This window comes from Daphnia pulicaria, chromosome 2 (genome assembly GCF_021234035.1).
Source record: "Daphnia pulicaria isolate SC F1-1A chromosome 2, SC_F0-13Bv2, whole genome shotgun sequence".
NCBI classification, from domain to species: Eukaryota; Metazoa; Arthropoda; class Branchiopoda; order Diplostraca; family Daphniidae; genus Daphnia; species Daphnia pulicaria.
This window is the reverse complement of record NC_060914.1, coordinates 12013063-12030791: the sequence shown is the minus strand read 5'-3', so window position 1 is coordinate 12030791 and position 17729 is coordinate 12013063. Positions and strand designations below refer to the sequence as shown.

At 38.3% G+C, this 17729-nt stretch overlaps 2 protein-coding genes and 5 long non-coding RNA genes across 17 annotated transcripts; 3 read left to right on the top strand and 4 right to left on the bottom strand.

Annotated features, from left to right (window-relative positions):
* Positions 1 to 505: 505 nt before the first annotated feature.
* LOC124326680 lies at positions 506 to 5151 on the top strand. Of its 9 annotated transcripts, none has more exons than XR_006915616.1 (11): positions 506 to 624; positions 694 to 855; positions 917 to 1051; positions 1112 to 1207; positions 1270 to 1441; positions 1509 to 1669; positions 1784 to 1985; positions 2885 to 2981; positions 4126 to 4322; positions 4410 to 4859; positions 5009 to 5151. It is a non-coding gene; the product is annotated as an uncharacterized LOC124326680 (long non-coding RNA). The 9 variants fall into 9 exon arrangements; XR_006915621.1 differs by having other exon boundaries at positions 506 to 855; positions 4410 to 4475; positions 4601 to 4859; XR_006915617.1 differs by having other exon boundaries at positions 506 to 855; positions 4410 to 4512; positions 4601 to 4859.
* LOC124326489 lies at positions 4585 to 5672 on the bottom strand. Its single transcript, XM_046785369.1, has 3 exons — positions 5538 to 5672; positions 4921 to 5478; positions 4585 to 4851 (listed from the first exon to the last, which is right to left on the bottom strand). Exons 1-3 carry the CDS (start codon positions 5601 to 5603, stop codon positions 4765 to 4767), a joined length of 711 nt encoding a protein of 236 aa, XP_046641325.1. The 5' UTR covers positions 5604 to 5672; the 3' UTR covers positions 4585 to 4764.
* A 676-nt stretch (positions 5673 to 6348) lies between these two features.
* LOC124326693 lies at positions 6349 to 8058 on the top strand. 2 transcript variants are annotated; one of them, XR_006915690.1, is made up of 6 exons: positions 6349 to 6554; positions 6620 to 6785; positions 6860 to 7130; positions 7267 to 7431; positions 7531 to 7634; positions 7732 to 8058. It is a non-coding gene; the product is annotated as an uncharacterized LOC124326693 (long non-coding RNA). The 2 variants fall into 2 exon arrangements; XR_006915691.1 differs by having other exon boundaries at positions 6350 to 6554; positions 6860 to 7039.
* A 391-nt stretch (positions 8059 to 8449) lies between these two features.
* LOC124326772 lies at positions 8450 to 10057 on the bottom strand. Its single transcript, XR_006915818.1, has 3 exons — positions 9978 to 10057; positions 9649 to 9913; positions 8450 to 8479 (listed from the first exon to the last, which is right to left on the bottom strand). It is a non-coding gene; the product is annotated as an uncharacterized LOC124326772 (long non-coding RNA).
* A 675-nt stretch (positions 10058 to 10732) lies between these two features.
* On the bottom strand, positions 10733 to 11314 carry LOC124326874. The gene is made up of 3 exons (XR_006915921.1): positions 11258 to 11314; positions 10922 to 11181; positions 10733 to 10845 (listed from the first exon to the last, which is right to left on the bottom strand). It is a non-coding gene; the product is annotated as an uncharacterized LOC124326874 (long non-coding RNA).
* A 435-nt stretch (positions 11315 to 11749) lies between these two features.
* On the bottom strand, positions 11750 to 16220 carry LOC124326358 (pollen-specific leucine-rich repeat extensin-like protein 2). Of its 2 annotated transcripts, XM_046785124.1 has the most exons (9): positions 16107 to 16220; positions 15850 to 16009; positions 15699 to 15777; positions 15541 to 15631; positions 14830 to 14917; positions 12888 to 13011; positions 12485 to 12801; positions 12406 to 12424; positions 11750 to 12328 (listed from the first exon to the last, which is right to left on the bottom strand). In XM_046785124.1, exons 4-9 carry the CDS (start codon positions 15569 to 15571, stop codon positions 11927 to 11929), a joined length of 981 nt encoding a protein of 326 aa, XP_046641080.1. In that variant the 5' UTR covers positions 15572 to 15631; positions 15699 to 15777; positions 15850 to 16009; positions 16107 to 16220; the 3' UTR covers positions 11750 to 11926. The 2 variants fall into 2 exon arrangements, with proteins under 2 accessions (XP_046641080.1, XP_046641081.1); XM_046785125.1 differs by lacking the exons at positions 15699 to 15777; positions 15850 to 16009 and having other exon boundaries at positions 16102 to 16183.
* LOC124326875 lies at positions 16112 to 16651 on the top strand. The gene is made up of 3 exons (XR_006915922.1): positions 16112 to 16195; positions 16271 to 16484; positions 16545 to 16651. It is a non-coding gene; the product is annotated as an uncharacterized LOC124326875 (long non-coding RNA).
* Positions 16652 to 17729: the final 1078 nt, after the last annotated feature.

Below are 17729 nucleotides of genomic sequence, written 5' to 3'. Positions count from 1 at the left end.
AAGTGAGTTGAAGAAAATTCTGCCCTCTTCTCTTCATTATAAAACAAAATTTGTTGCCTAGATAGTCCGGCTTTAAAGTTGCATTAAATGGCTTCAATTCCAACATGATAGGGATCCAAATGATACAAGTTGTGAAACTGGTCAAAAGGTTACAAAAAAAAAAAAAAAATAGTTAGGCGACCTCCTGGATTACAGTTACACCCCAAAATGATGTCTATAATAAGCGCCGAGCAATCACTCTACACTGCGCGAAAAAATACTTAACCTATATAGTATAACCTTACCCCTAACCTCCAAAAATTTATTATGCACCCCCCTCATTTAAGTTAAACCCCAAAAGTCCCGGAGGGAAACTGGCGACGCTAAGCGCGAGGCACAATTGGACCATAATTCAGTGCGATTCAAAAATCGCGCCACTGTGGTTCAGAATTTCGCCGTTGCATTCGCATTTTCATAACATGACAACACAGCATAAATTTGGAAATTAAAAGAAATGGCAAATGGCTGCCTCCTTGAACAGTTACAGAGTGGTGGTTGTTGTCCTGTGCTCTTGTCGGACATGCTTACAGAAGTGTGGGATGTCATCAAACTTCTCAACGCTCTGGATTGGAAAATAATTACTTGGTCTGTTTTGCTAGCTTTTGTGTAGTAGTGAATTTTTTCAACACATCATTTGTTCTTTGGAAATGGCAGATGATTTACTTCAATGGCAATATGCTGACAATAGAATGGGAACTAGACATTTCCTTTTCATAACTCTTGTCTAGCAAGGTTTGTAATTATTTGAATGAGAATGGTTATTGGTGTACTTGGTGTACAAGACATGGCATCACCTCAAAATGCACCAATAAAAAAGTAAAACTAGTTTTGTTTTTTGAATTTGTCAAGTACGTGTAATTTTACTTTTGTTTTGCAGAAAGTTGTTGCTTAAATAAAGAAGGTTGGTCCAGTAGCTCCGGCTGAAACCAAGAAAGTGTCCAAAACTTCTGTTACAATCTGTCATTTCTGCTTCAAAAGACTCGGAAGTTGGTGTCTGCAAAAGTCCCTCAAAGTAACAGTTTTCTTAGTAATTGAATTGGCACTTGTTAACCATTTAAAAATTCATCTCTAGGATGTGTGTATTCTTCACATGAAGCATCCAGAAGTTTACCACCATTTGGGCATGTCACCATCAAGAGGATTTCTTCTTCACTGTCTGTATAAAGAAGTAAGTCCTTCTCTCAAATAAACATTGTTGTTTTAAAATTCAAGATATATTTCTATTTGTAGGCCAAGTTTTCAACTTGACAACTCTATGGATGAATTTATTTCTACTGAAAGTCAAATCAATGCTGCCACAGCCTTTGGACAGGGAATCTCAACCTCAAACTGTCTGAATAAGAATAAGGGAATATCCTCCCCTCTTCCTTTATTATCTTATCGCCGCATCCTTGCTACAAACGTAAATATTCTTAATAACCCCGAAAGAAAGTTTGTCAGTTAACAAAAGCACTTGTCGCTTTAAATAGGAAAGGCTTCTTCTTTTCTCATTTGTTCAGTGAATTTGGTAAAAATGAGAGTCAACATTATAATTACCAAGGCAGCAAACCTATGCATATAGTGTGCAGCTTTTCTCTGTAATCTCAATTTTGGGATCCTTCAATAGTGGCTCAGTCTGATCTCGTGAGAGGTGCTTTGTAGTAGCCAGTTAATTTTAAATGGCTTAAATATCCTTCAAACGTCTCATTTTCATTACTTCGTGCTGAGATTCATTCATAATTTTTATTACTGCTTAAATTTTTAGGTGAACAGCATTCGTTTGATGGATCGGATTGCGGACGGCTCATTTCACTTCACCTTTCTTGAAATCCGCGCCCTCGCTTTGTCCTCGTGTACATTCATGTGAGGGAGAATGTATTCACGAGGACGTTCTTTTCTTCTGGACCCACCTTTACTCTCTGCGGATGGAACACGAACACCTGAAGATGTCGAACGATAATTTCAAGGTAGGGCCAAACTGACATTCCCACCATTTTTGCTGGTCTCGTAATTATTGAGAATGAGCAGTTGAAGATAAAATTATGATATTAGAGCGATCGGGGAGGGGAGAGGTTCTTGTAACGAAAATCGGGCCATACATACCTTGTACAAAACAATTTTAAAACAACTACCCTTGCCAAATGGCGTGATCCTTTTAGGAGACTTAGCAAAACTATTGGGTAGAGCTGGACAATTGGAGTGCTAGCTGTAAGACGTTGTCAAACAGCGAGTTGCAACTTCCATGTCCCCTTGGAACAGTAAAGGATCGTCAGGTGGGTGTGTTATTTGGTTGTAATCTGGGATCACTTAATTCAATTATGAATGTCACCCCCATCTTTCTTGTATTCACCTTACCCTGGCAAAATTGTGGAAATGTTGTCGGATTCTTAAGTCGCCCTTGAGAAGCAAATGTTGTTGCTCATTGAACGATTGCTGATTACGAAGGGTGTCAAGACAGGCGACTAAACGGCTAAAGGCTCCGTCGTGTAATTCAGTAGCTGGCATGACCCCGATTTAATTATTAAACGGCTCCTGTTGTATTGTGATCATCATTTCGCCTCTTGTCGAGAACCCATGCAAAATGGAAATTCATTTTCTGTTGGCGACCACGTCATGATTTGATTCAGTCAATTAGTTTTACAGCAACGTATTATTAAGGAAGGATTTACAACATTATAAAAGGTCTAATAAAATAGTTAGCTGAGTTGTTAGGTCTCTTTATGTCGTCTTCGAATGTGGAAAACCACTAAGAATAGCGGCGCCTATTGTACACTTTTATCTAGCGAATTCCATTCCATTGTTTCAGTTGCTGTGTACCAGCAAAAATCGTTGATTGCTTTCTTTGTCTTGTTTTTTCTGCTTTCAGGTGCCGTCCCACGATAATAGGACAAGTGTATCTTACAAACAGCAGTCGGCGACCGACGGGTTTACCGGAAATGACAGGAGTCGGAACAAAGTGCTAGGTTAGTCAAATGTGCGAGATTTGTTACAGCATATCAGATGTATTTTGAAGTCGTGCAAATAGCTTTTTAATAGCCGACATGAATGAGATTTCACCAAAACTCTCGCTAACAACAGACTCTGATCCGATAAGATGACTTTTATCTACTATCTCCTGGACCACACCCAAGTTGTAACGGTCGACCAAATAAAAGCTAGGTTGTTACTAGGGAAAAGTCTTGATTGCTTAAAGGGATCATCTTTTTTCTCGTGTAGTTCAAATGCATTTTTCCACCTCCACGTTGAAGAATGAGCTTCATTTTTTTAAGGATTTTATCAATTTAGAAATGATGTTACAAATTTATTTACCGCATTTCATTTTTTTAGCTCTCATTGGTAAGAAAATGGGATAGGTACCTGACGACTGTCATCCATTATAATAATCTAAAACAAGCAAACTCTGCTGCAATGCTTATTTAAATGTTTGGCGTTACTATCGCTACGGGAGTTTATCAGATGACCGATACTTTGACAGTCCTTACAAAGCCCGTGTAAACTGCTTGTTAACATGGGCGTCAAAAATCTTTCGATCTAGATTACAGAATAAGTTAATATCTGATGATGAATCTGAATGTACAATAGTACCGCTTTAAACAAGCCGTCTCATGGCGCTACGTGGACTAGGTTTTTCATGTTATTTTTTAATTCAAGTATTCGGAATTTGGCAAATAGTTTTTTTTATTTTGGGGCGAGGGGGAGGTTAGAAGCTAAATCGGCATCATAACGAAGACTTTCTCGAATAGGCACCCGACAAAGTTATTACAATCGTTATCGTGAATTTTTCAGATTTCCGGTTAACATCAGACGAATTTGATCACATCTAACGAATTGCAGGGTTCCAATTCATTGCCATAGTCTTCATTTGCAGTTGAATTTGTACGTAATTGTCTCGAATCAAATATTGGAAAGCGAAATAATATTTTCCCTATTAGGGGAAAAATTTTAATTTTTTTAATATGCTAATGACATTTAAATTTTACAACTTGGATAACGGGCAAACCAAGCCTAAAAAAATTAGAGGTGTGTCTGTCCATATATCATATGTCAAAAATTTGGCTTATCTTGTTATTCGCCTCTCTTTTACGCCGTTCTTGCTTTGCTTTGCAGATAACAAGGATCGAAGTCCACCATGAAGACTTACGTCCAATATGATCTCAGTTGACCATTATACGGCGTCGAATATTTCGTTGATTGTTAGACGGCGTCGAATATCTCGTTGATTGTTAGACGGCGCTGCAGATTGCGCAATGGTTTATGGGTCGACATATAGAATCGAATTTATTCACGTCCAGCAAAAATTAAAGGTAAAACCCTTTAGAGGCCTGCAGTTGTTCTTAATTATTTTATTTATCTCATTTATTTGTGAACTGATCTTAAACACTTTGTCGTAGTCTAAGCCGGAACAGTGACCTGTAAATGGACATCAGCCGGTCAGGATCGGTGATCCATTCGTCCAAGTACGACAAAGATGAAATCAATTTATGTTGTCCATTTGTGAGGCAGTTATATAATTTTGAGACTCCAGATAATTTATATGAAATAATTAACTCGGTTATCTAACATTCATTGTGATTTGCAATAGATCTTGTATTTTCGTAAATCAGGGTAATGTGTGTAGATACTTGTTCGGGTGTTTTCAATGCAAGATACATAGGTAATGAATTTTTATTCATAAGGATTATTAGTAAGTAGAAATTAACTAGTATAAACTTATCGTTTACTTTGTGTCGCGACAACCGGATTTCTTTAGTTGCAGGACGGCAAATTTTGGGCTTCGCGGGTGATGTCGCACCAGTTCCATTGGACGCCAGAAACCAAAGTAGTCGGGCAGTTCTGCAAAAGTGAGTATACAAATAAATTAATGTTAACTGTTGAGAATCTAAACTGTGGATTGGCACATACCAAAATGTACGCGATTCCATTGAAACAGTAGATGAAAGTCTTGCAATCAAACGGATTGAGGTAATTGCCGTTTGCCAATGATTTGCAGGAACCCGACAGCTGATTTTCGTTTGCCGTGATCATAGTGGTAATAACCGCTTCAGTGGTGGTCGGTGGCTCCGTCGTGGTGGTCACGACCGGATGCATTTCATCGATAACAAGTTCTTCGATTGGATCTTCGTCTTCCCAATAGTCATCGTCCGGATCTTCTCCACTGCCAGACATGTTAACGATTGAAACTTCTTGACTTGGGATTTTTTTGTCGTTCGTCATTAGTTCTTCAAGTTTTGCTTCAAATGAAAGTATATTTAGAAGATATTTGAAAAGATTTTTGGAATTTTTTTCTGGATCTTCTTCTTTCCAATCTAGAGAGTCATCTGAAAAGTCATCCAGATAGTCTTGTTCATCTAGAAACAATTCATTGCTATGCGGAACAGAATCTAAATAACCGGAACGAGCGCTCTTCTCTCGATTCTCCTCAATGCTAGACTGATGACGATGCATATTCTTTTGCGGAATCTGATACAAGAAATTATTCAAATATTATTCATGTGAGATTTGATTGCAGGTAGGAATACCTTGGCACTCGTTGCCAGCGCAACGATCAAAAGGAAGCAGCAGAGAGTGGTGGGGCGAAAGATCATCGTGTGCGGTGATGAATGTTGAGTTGAGCCTTCAGGTGGAGATTGAAAAGTATCAGGTGTAGTTTTGCCGGCTTGACCGGGGGGCTTTTATATAGTTTGTCACTAGTGCGTACATCAATAGAAAGCATAACACATGATCTGATTAGAGACAACGTGTAAATATTTGCGATAATATTTATCGTTCGTCTTGGTCTTGAATTTTATCGGAGTTTATTGGTCGACTGAGATCAAAAAAGAAGTGACGAACACCTTAGCTTAGCTGTTACTCACATTTTTCTGCATGTATAATCATCTTTTTATTATCTACTTTCGGAAGCCTTTAATAAAATGTTGGGCAGACTGTTGCTAGCTTCGGTATCAGTTTATTTGCGTTGCGTTTTTGCGTATGTAAATGCCTTTTACTGTAAGACGTTTCGAAATATACCATTGAATCAGATGTCGACATATTTCACAATGATCAACATTAAAAATCGCAATGATTGTAACTCTAATCACGACGGGTGGTGCACTTTTCCGCTTAATTTCCTTTGCAACGCACTCACGCGACTCGCTTATTCGCCTGCAATCATGTTAGACCTGAAGTATGTAAAACTGAAGGACTGGACCCCTCGAACATTCCTATATCGGCAATGTATTTTTTATATCAGAATGAGCATTACAAAATACGTGTTGACTTATCAAATGTCCCTATACTTAAAATAAAGAAGATATTTAGATTTTACTTGCAGAATGCTGGACTCTGGAGAAGGAGAAGGGGAAGAAAGCCGACTTGACGTATACGCCATCTACCCACCAAAGTACCAAACAGACTTAAGCTTGTCTTGTCAATTGGTGTCTGCTGCAAGCTGTTGGGGTGACGAACAAAGGTTAAAGTGGTGAAACTAAGAAAAAGTCTGACTGACTATCTCTACTGCAAAGTTCTCATAAGTTGGTGGCAACAAAAATTCCCAAGTAACAGGTTTCTTTATAAATTTGAATGATTGGGTCTCATTAACCATTTTTAAATTTATCTCTAGGTAGTGCGTAAGCTTTTTCTTCACATGAAGCAAATCCGTTACCTTTTTGAACAATCGACGTCTTCTGCTCCGTGAATAACATTAATTGACATTACGCTCAAGAGAGAAACGGTTCAGCGATAGATGGAACGAAGTATTTTTGCATAGCTTCTCACCTGCATGGATGGTAATAACCTTTGTATTTTTCGTCTAGATTTCTATATCCCTTATAAATTTTTATGAATGCTTTGCTGCCAACAGACCTGACGCCTTAGATCCTGCCTTAAGAAGAGCTGGCCGATTTGACCGAAACATATCACTTCTGGGATGACCTCACCGCAAGAGAGAAGATTCTCAAAGTGAACTGCAAGAACCTCAGTTTAGAATGGATATGGGCTTTTAAGTTTTTGGATTTGAGCACATCATCATAGCTAGGAATGGGTGGAAAAAAAAAAGATTTGAAATTCTGTTTTTCACCTCTCACCAGTCACAAGATGGATGCAGTTAATATATTTGGCTCCTTAAGATTTGGGTAATTTGGTATTTATATAATATTTGATATTATTTAAGGTAATTGAACTGGATATTGTGCAAGTTTTTTTCTTCATCTTTAAAGAATCGTTTGTTTCGATGCAATCATTCAACGCTGCTCTTTTTTGTTATTATAGAATTGACAACACCTTGCCCAGCCTTGACGTCGTTGAAGCGTGGTTGAAGTTGAACCAGACTCTGACAGTTGGGATTGCTAAAACTCTGACATTGTTTCGAAATCTTTGTAGGATAATTGCTTCTCGGTTATTTCCACTGGCTGCTTAAAAAAAACTCCGTTTACGGTATCGATTTTTATTTTTAAATTCCTGCCCCTGTACTTAATCTTATGTTACGGATTCACCAGAATTTGGGCAGTTGTAATTTGAGTTCTTCTTTGCCAGAGTTCATGGATGAAGTTTGCCATACTTCATGCATGATCAGCTGTATTTGAAGCAGATTTGAAGTCATGCAAGCACTACCAGTTAGAGGAAAGCCACTTCTTTATGTATGTGTTAGGATGTCAATGTTTATTTTTGCATATCAATTTGTAAAGTACGTTTCTATCTTGTGTTATTGAAATTTTTCTTTATATTTTATTGCAGGTTGCTGGAAGGTGCTGTTGATTTGTTCCTTTAAGAAGATTGATAGTAACTTGCATTCAATTTTTTCACTTAAATTGTGTTTGAAATTGGTTTACTTTATTAAGTTGAAAGTTTGTTTTGATGTCCGAAGAGATTGTGACAGCCAACTCTTAACACAACAAGGAGATTCAATATTATGAAATGAAAGATGAAAATTGTATTGCAGTTAGCGGCTGTAATTTGAGTCAGCATTCTCAGCAACATAACCAAAAAAATGTGGCGATAGTGTTTTTATTATGAATAAGTGTGTAACAAAATATACAAAATAAAAGTGATACTAAAATTGTGTATCCTCACCTCCACCCACATTTCCTCCACTTTTTACAATCATACATACATACATACATACACATGCACTCAAGTTAACCCGTTGGCTGCCACGCCATACAACCCGTAAGTTGCTCTCTACTACTCTACGCGCCACGTCTGAAGGATCCATGGCCAAGGTGGGACTTGCCATTGCTGACAAGTCCGGGCTGACACGGTGACAGGAGAATCCATCTCCGCATCGACAAGGGGGAATGCATTGCCTAACAGGCGCCTTTCGGCGCGGCACATGCCAAGGAGCGGGGAGAACAAAGGCGTGGCAGCCAACGGGTTAACTAACACTAACACAAACATAATACCAACAACAAATGATGATCCACGCTGACATTTTAGGGCTGCCGTCAATCTTTTAGTGTTCATCTAGGCAACATCTCTGCATTACCTAAATATAAAGAGAAAACAATTCTTATTAAGCGATATGACAATAGAACTTACATATAGACCTTATTAAGATCCAAAGGTATGGGTCAAGCCGACCCCTTTGCGTCGCGTTGCAGTGTGAAGGGGTGCCGTGAACAGAAGATTTTTATTTGGCTCGCCCCACAGTACATGAATTTAGGCTTGTCGGGTAAATCGTGCCCGAGGGAAGAAAAGGGAGGAAAGGAAAGAATGAAAAAAGAGGGGACCAGACTTTCCATTCCTCCCTATTCTTCCCTCAGGCACGATTTACCCGTAAAGCCTATTACTATGCCACATGAGGCGAGCCAAATAAAAATCTTCTGTTCAAGGCACTCCTTCACACTGCAACGCGACGCAAAGGGGTCGGCTTGACCCATACCTTTGGATCTTAATAAGGTCTATAGGTAACAGTGATCAGGTTTTTGGCTCAAAACTTAAACAGCTCGAATTATTAAAGGCTTTAAAATAGCTGGCAATATTGAGAACTGTACACACAACAAAGTTCACTTGCTAGTCTTTTTTTTTAATCCGAAAGTATACCGGAAGTAACCACAGTGCCTTAACCATTGAGCTGTCGTCAAAATAAACCACATATTCGTGTTCTACATGAAATTTGGGGTCGATTGGGTGTGATTTAAACGAAATCCAAAATTTGGCCAAAATCGAGAATTTTCCTGAACAATAGTTCAGGAAAATTCTTAAAACCGGAAGTACGCGTACGTAAAAAACAAAACATGAACTTTACCACAAATTTTACGAGGATCACGATTATGTGGTTCTTTTGCTCCTCGAATGAATATTTACTAAACTACTGACAGAAATGAGAAAACCGGAAGTAGAAAAAAAAAACACATTTGAAAAAACCTAACAAGTGAGCTTTGTTGGGAAAATAGTTATCGTTTGTTATCACTATAAAATTAGCACCAAAAACGGTCGATAAAGGTTTAAAGTGATGTTCAAAGTAACTGAAACTGACTGTTTTGACAGCTGAAAATGTTCGAAAGCCATCTAGCGTTAGAAAAAAGAAACGTCCAAGTAAAACTTCGTTTACGCGTAAGAAGGGCCTGATTTTGGAAACTATTACACAGACAGAGTTTAACACAACTAGACTATTGGTTGATAACCTACAAAAGTAAGTCAATTGTTGGGTACCTTGGCATAATCCCGTGGTGAGTGACTGCAGGTGTGTAACAGCGGCACGGAAGCGATCACTGAAGTGATCCAGAAACTTGCCAAGTCGCCAGTGTAGTAAAACAAATTGTGTTTAGAACCAGTGAAACTTGATGAGCATGCGTCGCGAAGAAAAGGATGGAGAAGAATGTTGATGAAAGTGCCTCTTCCGTCATGGACAAAGGTCAGCATTGGCACAAGAATCTCCGTGCCAGGACCATACGATTTCATAAAGAAACTGCGTGCTCTGTAAAAAACAATGATTTACATTAATGAAAATATAAAAATGAATAAGGCATATAAATCTTTACCTTTTCTAAGAAGCGCACTGAAATGCTTATGATGAAAAAACCGTAAAAATGGAATTCAAAGCAACCAACAGCATTACTCCACATGTTGAGATAAATTTCCTATGCTAAAGAAAGAAGTGTCATGAAGTATTGTAGTAGCGTGGTGATAGGTAGGATTGATGCTGGGTGGCACAAATGCATCCACAAGACCAAATGTTGACCGGAGCTGGTTGTCGGTCAGCAACACTTCCAGGATTCCGCATCTATCCTTCTAGCGTTAAAAATAAGACATGGAAAGAAGAACGTTTAAAACTAATGTGAAAATGTCTGCGGTATGACTCGTTGACACTCGATTAATACAACAATAACAAAAGTTTAAAAGAGCTTGAGACTTCCGCCTCATCTACTCACCAATTCATGATCATTCCTTCGTCACCAAGAACCCACCAACACACTACAAACAGCCTAAGCTCAAAACTCCAATCCTGGAGGTGATAACCGGCGTCAGTCCCTTGCTTGATCTTGGAAAACAAAAAACAAACAACAATAAGTAACAATCAATTGTATGATCTAGAAATCTTACCTTAACCAGGCTAGGGTAACTTCTGGGAAGTGTGATTTCGAGAGGGGCTTCTGCTCTCATATCCCATTAAGGCTGCTCGATGAATACAGAAGAATGAGTGGAAGTATTGGCCATCAACATATTTATGAAATACTCATTGAAATAATTTTGTTGTAATTAATGTTTCTGGAAGAAAACAGAAGCAAACCTTTAGTACCTCTTTTAATGCAACATTGCTTTCAATAGTGATCAAGGAAAACAAAAACAGCACAGTGTGAAAGCAATTTCACAGTTTTTCACACTGCTGAAGGCATGTAATTCAGAGTCCTACATGGTTCAAGGTAAATTTTTTTAATCAATCACAATCTATTATTATATGATTTAACTTAGTTGTAATACTTACTAGATTTACAGAATAGGTTGACTACTACTGTTTGGTTTTCGTACTTGGTTGTGATCACTTCTGTAGTGTAGTGAGTGACACAACACAGAAAAGGCTATTTGTTAACCTGTATCTTTTTCTAATGTCTCATTAATAAAGTGATTTTCATAGTGGGAGATCAGGCAGACGGGAAACATTTCATTCAATCAGTTGTTGGTGATGAAAAACCCGACGTTGTCGAAAGCTGTCAGGTAGTGCAGTACATTATTTGCATACACAATCTAGAATTCAAGTAGAAGCACGATATGGGTATAAAAATAAACTATGTTGGAACTAGAATCCTTGAAAATAACTTACATTTGATTTAGCGTTGAATTTAGTTTATCCAAAAACACAAGTAAAACTCGAACAAAGCAGCAAAAACTTATTCGACATGCTTACGACATGAGAAGACGAAAACAATGGGATTTTAGCGACATCTATCTTCTATCAAACGAACCATTTTACTTTTACCCCATTAGTTTTTATGGGGAAGAGAAAATTGATTGCTTTATCACGCGTAACTAGAAATTTACTGATAAGTGCTATACAAAACCAGGCAACTTACATACTACAATTGTTTTCCGACAGTCACATATCAAAATTGCTAACGCAGAAATTATAAGGTATGTTTTGATTGGCTCGCTCGCAACAATTTATTTATTTGGTTAATTAATAAATTAACTTTGGTTTTCGACACTGTCACATTACTAACTCCCGGTCTTTAAAACTGCTACTGTATGTTTGGCACTAGCTGGTCGAGTTTGCTGTTTTTGCTATTAAGTCCAACTAAGTGAACTAACTGCTTGACTAGCTACGTTGTAGGTTTTCATGATCACTTCATTATCACAAACAAGGAAGAATGTTGAGAAATGAGAAGTGAATCTTGGACTAGTATTAAACTGGTTTTCCAGTGGGAGACTTGAAATCGTTAGAAGACTTTATTAAATAATAATCTCAGAATCAAGATAAAACAATTGACGGGAACTAATATTTTAGGTAGGAAGCAGTAGCTTTAGTGGTGTAGGCTGGAGTTTCGTACTCCGGCTCCTTGTAGGCTGGGGTAGTGTAGGATGGCGCGGTGTAAGCGGGGGCGACGTAGGCCGGTTTTTGGTATTCGGAAGCCTTGTAGGATGGAGCGGAGTAGGAAGCATCAGCTTTGGATTGGGGCTCAGCATACTCGGGGTACTTGGCTTCCCCTTCGTATTTCACATCAGCGGTGTATCCGTTGGCGTCAGCCTTGTAGGTGACGATCTGGATGCGGCTGTCGGGGAGAACAACGCGGTAAGATCCGGTGACTACGTTGTAGTCAGATTTCTCGTTGTGCTCGAAGTCGTTGTAAGATTCTTTATCCTGGACATCGTATCCGAAGCTGTAGGGTTGAGGGGCCTGAAAATGTAATTCAATGGTTGCAAATTAATTTTGGTCATTTGGGTCATTTAATGATTAATTGAATTAAAACTTACGTATGTTACTTCTTCGTATTTTGGGGTCTCGTACTTGAGGGCCTCGTATTTAGGAGCCTCGTACTTAGGAGCCTCGTATTTAGGAGCCTCGTACTTGGGGGTCTCGTATTTAGGAGCTTCGTACTTGGGGGTCTCGTATTTAGGAGCCTCGTACTTGGGTGTCTCGTTTTTAGGAGCTTCGTACTTGGGGGTCTCGTATTTAGGAGCCTCGTACTTGGTTGTCTCGTATTTAGGAGCTTCGTACTTGGGGGTCTCGTATTTAGGAGCCTCATACTTGGGGGTCTCGTATTTAGGGGTCTCGTATTTAGGAGCCTCGTACTTCGAGGCCTCGTATTTAGAAGCCTTGTATGAATCGGCAGCAGCGAACGCAACGAAGGCAACGAGGATAATAAAGAACTGGAATATAATTTTAAAACTAAAATTAATTTAAGCAATAGAAATATTCAACTTGTGAAATATGAAATTGTGGTTACGATTTTTACCTTCATGTTGGAGCAGTAGTTGACTTGTTTGAAACAGCTGAATAACTGATACTTACCAACCGAATCGTCCACGATTTTATACGAAAAAGGAGAGTTGACAACCAACGGCAATATGAGGGTGGGGCTGGAAGTATCAAGAAGGTGAAGGTAAAACCGCAAATCTAGATGGGAACATGGGCCAGTATTAGATCGTATGAAAAACGAAATATCAATGCATTGGGAACTATTAATCGTTTTTCGAATTCAGCTGTCAATAACTTTCTCGAATTGTTGTCTGAGGAATGACCACAAGGACTTTCATGCAAATTGAAATTCACATATTTTAACGTAATCGGCTATGATGATGAGTCTACAATAAAATAAACTTAAAAAAATGTTTTCCCCTATTTAGTACTATTGTAAATTCACTAGTGTAATATTTTTGCGTGCCCAACATTCTAGGTGTCTGTACAGGCGAAATAATTTATTGCACGGGTTTCATTGTCGCTAAGAGCAAACGCAAATCCGACATGTTCAAATGTCGGTCAGTGCTGTCGTAAGTCGTTCAACTGTTTTATATCGATGACCATAGCAATATAGCAGTACTATCTCACCATTCAAATGAATCGGTACCAATGTAGTAATCTAAATATTGGATCACCTTGCAACTTTTATTAGAAAGTACATCAAGTAGGTCATCATCCTTCAAGGAGAATTCGAGTAAAATCCTCCTATTTCAATAGATTTCTTAACTGCTAGTGTCATCTATTTTAATAACATTTTATAAACGTTAGGATTAATATTGAACAGCGTATTATTTTCACGAATAAATGTTTCCTTACTATTTTACTACGTTATTCCAATTACATTCACCTTTCTTTAAAAATAAGAAATCGACGATTTTAAATTTCAAGGAATTTGTTTCCTCGCTAAAATGAAAATTAATCGGCAAGTTAAAAAAAGGGAACTTTAGGTGTATCGGGCGTATAATCTGTGAACAACATTCAGCTTTGAACCGAAGGAAAAAGAAATACCTCGATTGGGACAATTTTATAACCTGTCAAAATGAGTCTGGATCAGCATCAAACAACCGGTTTTCAAAGTTTCCTCAACGAAATAAAAACTCAGAATTTAAATTTAAGGAAACAACTATTCTGGGGTGATGCACCGCACATAAAAGAACTTCAATATCTCAAATATCTTTGGCCGATCCAACGCCAATCCAACCTACATCAGTACGTACAGAAATAACGGCAATGCAAGACCCTCTCACTATCCTTAGAAAGAAACGTGATCTAACTATTGCCCCAAACAAAGACTTAAAATAACTTGGGAATATTTGCGGCATTTAAAAATAATAAATAAATCGATTCCTTCCCGAATTTCCCAAATTCTGTTGATCTAGAGACAACATGGCAATAATATAGTCAGACGTAAAGCCAACTACAGAAAACATCAGCAAAGCTACTGACAAGGTAACGACTCATGTTTCTTTGATTCCTTCGAATTATTTAGATTTTACTATTGTTAACGTTAGAACAGAAACTTCAGAAGAAATAGACTGCAAATCTAATAAACCTGTGACAGGAACTGAAAACAGTTGAAATGTTATCGATATGTAAATGTCAACATTAACAACTAAATTCGGTAGTTCACATAGAAAATTTCAGATCTGTCAACTATTCAAATAATCTTCCTAGACTGCTCTTGAATTTTTAATAATTCATGTGCATTGCATTCAATGCGATGGCCGCAAGTCACCAAGAAAAATCCATTGAAATAAAATATGCGCTGCAGTGAATAGAAATCATCAGCTGCAATGTTCTGTACCCTTGGTTTTCAACCATCATAGCGAGAAAAACAAAAAACAACTAAGAACAACGACCGTAAAATTAACTCCTGTACAACCTGAACCACTCAATCAAAATCGAACAAATAAAACAAAAAAAAAAAACGAATATACCATTTCTGTTCAAAAATTCCAAGACGGGCTTTTTTCCTTTTCTTTTTCTCTGTCGTTATGTGGAATCTACTGTGAGCAAAGGTTAAATCTGGAATACAATGAAAAGAAAAATAATTAAAATCTATAATCGGCAATAGTAATAGGATTATTGTCTTACTATTCTCAAATTCAAATACGTTAACCAAAACATACCGTTGGCAAGAAGTTGTCAATGTCAAATGAATAATTTCAAAGACCAACAACTCCTACTGCGAATCGTATCCGTAACAGTTTCGGATACATTCACTCGCCTTAATGTCACATAAAAGAAATCCAAAGTATCGTATGCAACTAGACAGAAACTAAGCCTGAAAATACGAATATCGCTGATGAATTTTAAAATCTGAACTAACATGCGATGTGGCCATCAACCTTCGAAGTTCGAACAGTGGACAACCGTTGCATTATGTAGGCGTGAATAAAACAATACCGAATGTTCTTTGAAGACATAAGAAATCGACAAAATATCACATACTAGCCGAAATCACGAAGAATTATAGACTCGATGGCAACGGTAGTTTGCTTGTCTCCAAAACAAATAGTTTGTTTCCACTCGGTGCAGTGACGCACTTTAAATCATACTCACGGGTATTTAAGGGATAGTTGCTGGCCACCAAGACATTAGACGGTCAGTTGAAAATGCGATCAACTGAATCGCAATGTCGCTCTTACCTTTCTTAACATTCTTCACTTGGTTCATCATTTCTTTTCACGGTTCCTCACCGACGCCCAATCCGCTCAGCGGCCAACACCTCCGCGTCATCTGGGTAACAAACAATCATTTGTTAATTCTTAATCATTTAAATTTAGTTTAATTAATCCGGCATTACATAATTCGTGGCAGACACGTTGGAGTGGAAACCCCAAAGGACTATTCGGACCGCTCAAAGGAGGAGTGCTACTGGAAATCTTGGCGAAACGTTTAAACTTCACGTAACCAACACAAATAAATCTTCTTTTTTTCTTTTTCGTTTTACTGACCATTTAATTAATTCTCCGGCCAGTTACGAAATGGTCAGAGTGACGGAAAATAGACAGACGCCAACGGAAAAAGAACGTGGACTTTTCAGTTATTTGTGGGATGAAGTTGAGTTCCAAATTTTTTCAGGCTTACTAGGCTAAGATGACAGGAGGTGACAATCTAACCCAAAATAATGATTTATCACAGCAATCTGAATTACTGGTTCACGATACGATCCCGATATTCCAGTTCAATAAGATCATTGACATGACCTTACCTTGGATTTACGACCACTTCGCTTTTCTCATTCCCGTCCCTGATGAATCGGCCAACATCAACGCCGTCGTCAAACCGTTTCAATGGCCGGTTGGCACATTTTAATGGGATAATTACCTTGTAGTAAAAAAAGAAAATCGCAAAACATTATTATTCAATTTACAGGTTTGGCTGGGACTGGGGGTATCAATCGCCTGCGTCATCGCAGTTTTAAATGTAATCCAGCGCTACTTGGAATATCGATCCGAATTCGAAATGGATTTTAAAACCAGCAATAAACCACAGTCAGAAAATTTAGCAAACGACAATCAACTTCGTTTCAAGAAATGGCCAATCGGAAAGCATTATCTCTACGTTTTTGGCAATTTGCTTTCACAAGGTTCAGAACCCCTGACAATTCCTATCCGTCAACCGTCACAGGTATTTTGTTTTTAATTAGGTGGACTCTGCCCATCGAAACGACTACCTTACCGACTAGTCGCTGGAGTGTGGACCCTGGCCGCTTTCTTCTTCGTCCAGTCCTACACGTCGACTCTCTTCACTTACGTCGTGACGCCAATCAATCATCCGCTAATCAATTCCATCTACGACGTTTTAGAAAATAAAGATATCAATTTAATCATCAGAGAAACGGGATTTATAAACACGCTACTAATGGCAAGTGGAAAACGTTAACGAATTCAAACTGCATAAAACATTAACACAATGAATTTCAAATTGTACACCAAGATAGACTAACAATTTAACGGGACTATTTGCGACATTACGTAAAAAACTCGACTCCATCCCGAATTCTCGATGCGGATCGTTGCCCGAATGTATCAGCCCTATACAAGCTGGATCAAGAAACGTTTACATCGACGTAAGACAATTAAGACATCTGCTGCTCTTATTTTTCGCAAGAGTTCAAAAGCCTTTAATCCTTTTCAATTGATGAATGACTAGGCAAATGTTTACCTAAAGGATGTAATCAGAAATGATTTTAAAAAGACGGGCACCTGCAATTTGCAATTGGCAAAAGAAGGATTCATCGGCACTATGTCTTCGCTTGTCCTACCGAAGAACAGTCCCTACACCCAAACAATAAGCCAAGGGTAAGTCAGTAAGGTCCAAAATATTGCTTGCATTTGAAAATCTATCTGACTTGTTGTCTAATAAAAAAAAAGGATATTGGAGATTCAACAAATTGGTGTGGTCGACTTCTGGGACACCTGGTTCCGCCCCATGCCTCCTCAGTGTAACGGAAAACCCCAGAGTGGAAACAAGAAAAAGAAAACATCTGCTCTTTCCCTGAAAAATTTGACTGGCGCATTTTTAGTTTTACTTGTTGGACTGAGTCTCTCCCTTTTGGCTTTTCTTTGCGAGAAAATCATTTCTATCCGTGAGCAACATGGCAGTCGCTCGAGACGATAGTTGAAACAATGCACAAATAACTTGATTGAGGTGTCATGCAAAACGACGGAAGAAGAACTACTATAAGCCATGTGATGGGATAAAATGTTGCTTGGTGAAACAATTAATTAAAACCTAGAACTAACCAACCTCTAACTACATATGTCTTAACTATGCCTTATGCTTAGAATGCCTCTTACCCATAGGATATAATACTCCTAATTATACAAGA